General features: G+C 41.7%; 1 protein-coding gene across 1 annotated transcript; it reads left to right on the top strand.

The window, feature by feature from the left end:
* Positions 1-7: 7 nt before the first annotated feature.
* LOC100192120 (alpha/beta-gliadin MM1-like) lies at positions 8-1,116 on the top strand. Its single transcript, XM_044591170.1, has one exon. The coding sequence runs from the start codon at positions 26-28 to the stop codon at positions 950-952; it is 927 nt and encodes a 308-aa protein (XP_044447105.1). The 5' UTR covers positions 8-25; the 3' UTR covers positions 953-1,116.
* The last annotated feature ends 965 nt before the right edge of the window (positions 1,117-2,081 follow it).

A 2,081-nucleotide genomic window follows, 5' to 3' on the forward strand; every position in this document is an offset into this window, starting at 1 on the left:
AAGCAGTGCTCAATACAAATCCACCATGAAGACCTTTCTCATCCTTGCCCTCCTTGCTATTGTAGCAACCACCGCCACAATTGCAGTTAGAGTTCCAGTGCCACAATTGCAGCCACAAAATCCATCTCAGCAACAACCACAAGAGCAAGTTCCATTGGTACAACAACAACAATTTCCAGGGCAGCAACAACCATTTCCACCACAACAGCCATATCCGCAGCCGCAACCATTTCCATCACAACAACCATATCTGCAGCTGCAACCATTTCCGCAGCCGCAACTACCATATCCGCAGCCGCAACTACCATATCCGCAGCCGCAACTACCATATCCGCAGCCGCAACCATTTCGACCACAACAACCATATCCACAATCGCAACCACAGTATTCGCAACCACAACAACCAATTTCGCAGCAGCAGCAGCAACAACAACAACAACAACAAAAACAACAACAACAACAACAACAACAACAGATCCTTCAACAAATTTTGCAACAACAACTGATTCCATGCAGGGATGTTGTATTGCAACAACACAGCATAGCGTATGGAAGCTCACAAGTTTTGCAACAAAGTACTTACCAGCTGGTGCAACAATTGTGTTGTCAGCAGCTGTGGCAGATCCCCGAGCAGTCGCGGTGCCAAGCCATCCACAATGTTGTTCATGCTATTATTCTGCATCAACAGCAACAACAACAACAACAACAACAACAAAAACAACCATTGAGCCAGGTCTCCTTCCAACAGCCTCAACAACAATATCCATCAGGCCAGGGCTCCTTCCAGCCATCTCAGCAAAACCCACAGGCCCAGGGCTCTGTCCAGCCTCAACAACTGCCCCAGTTTGAGGAAATAAGGAACCTAGCGCTAGAGACGCTACCTGCAATGTGCAATGTCTATATCCCTCCATATTGCACCATTGCTCCAGTTGGCATCTTCGGTACTAACTGAGAAGAGAAGAACTCTAGTAGTAGATATATGATACACCGTTTTCTTAGTCCATGGTTTGGTCGTTGTAGCGGTGAAAAAATAAAGTGACATGCACTATCATGTAAGAACCCGAACTATACTAGTTCAAACATGGGAATAAAAGACAAACACATGTCTTGTCTACATATGATTGTTTGTTTGAGTTCCACTCATGTGCCCACTCACAAGTTCACCCCTAATTATATATATTATGCATTAAGTAGATATTTATGTTGCATTAATCTAAAGATAACAAAATGAGTCTGAAATTTGAATTAAATTGAAGTATTTCCTTGGACTTTCAAATGGAGTATTATTAAAGTAGTAAGGACTATCCACATCCTTGGCTTGCCCTTGATCAATTATTTCCAGAGAAGCATTCAATTCATTAATCAATTACATTGATTTTTGTGGCTGATACTTTTCCTCAACATGAGTATATTCATCGCGGCTACTCCAAATAGGCATGAATGAGGTACCGGTGCTCTGGAGCACTGGTACCTAACTGCTTCTCATGTGAAGGGGTGGGGGTGCGGGAGAGGTGTTTTTGGTGGGCCAGGGGAGTAAGAAGCGGCCGTGGCAGCGGTCCAGACACCCACAAAGCCCCGTAGTTTGTTTTTGGTTTACAGGAAAATGCACATCCAGACCGGCCTGCGGGCCGATATAGGACCGTATTGAATGGCAAAACATGTCCGGATGGTTGCGAGCGGTTTAAGGGTTAGCTTTTGTAACGGCCGGTTAGTTATGCTATGGTAATTCCCTGCTAATGATGTCACGTCAGCACGATTACTGTTGTTAACCTCACAATGATTCAATCCCATTCAAATTCAAATTTAAAATAAAGGCAAACATCAAAAGTTTCAAACATTAAAACTAAAATCTTCGAGAGGTGAAAAATAATGCATAAGTAATTATGGTGGAGAAACCACACTTTTATAAAATGTTTAAATACTCTAAAAATAATAAAACAGTGGCTTAAACTATTATTTAAATGCTTTTAAAATAGTAAAAATGTTCTAACTAAATTAATTGGGTACCAAACTTTTGGTGGCAGTGGTATATTTAGTAGAACTAATTTAGATGCTAATAAAACATAAAAGGAAAGACAAAA

This window comes from Triticum aestivum, unplaced genomic scaffold (assembly GCF_018294505.1).
Source record: "Triticum aestivum cultivar Chinese Spring unplaced genomic scaffold, IWGSC CS RefSeq v2.1 scaffold92263, whole genome shotgun sequence".
Lineage (NCBI taxonomy): Eukaryota > Viridiplantae > Streptophyta > Magnoliopsida > Poales > Poaceae > Triticum > Triticum aestivum.

Excerpts from the sequence above, each read along its gene's own strand:
- LOC100192120 (XM_044591170.1), top strand. The coding sequence starts at position 26 with ATGAAGACCTTTCTCATCCTTGCCCTCCTTGCTATTGTAGCAACCACC.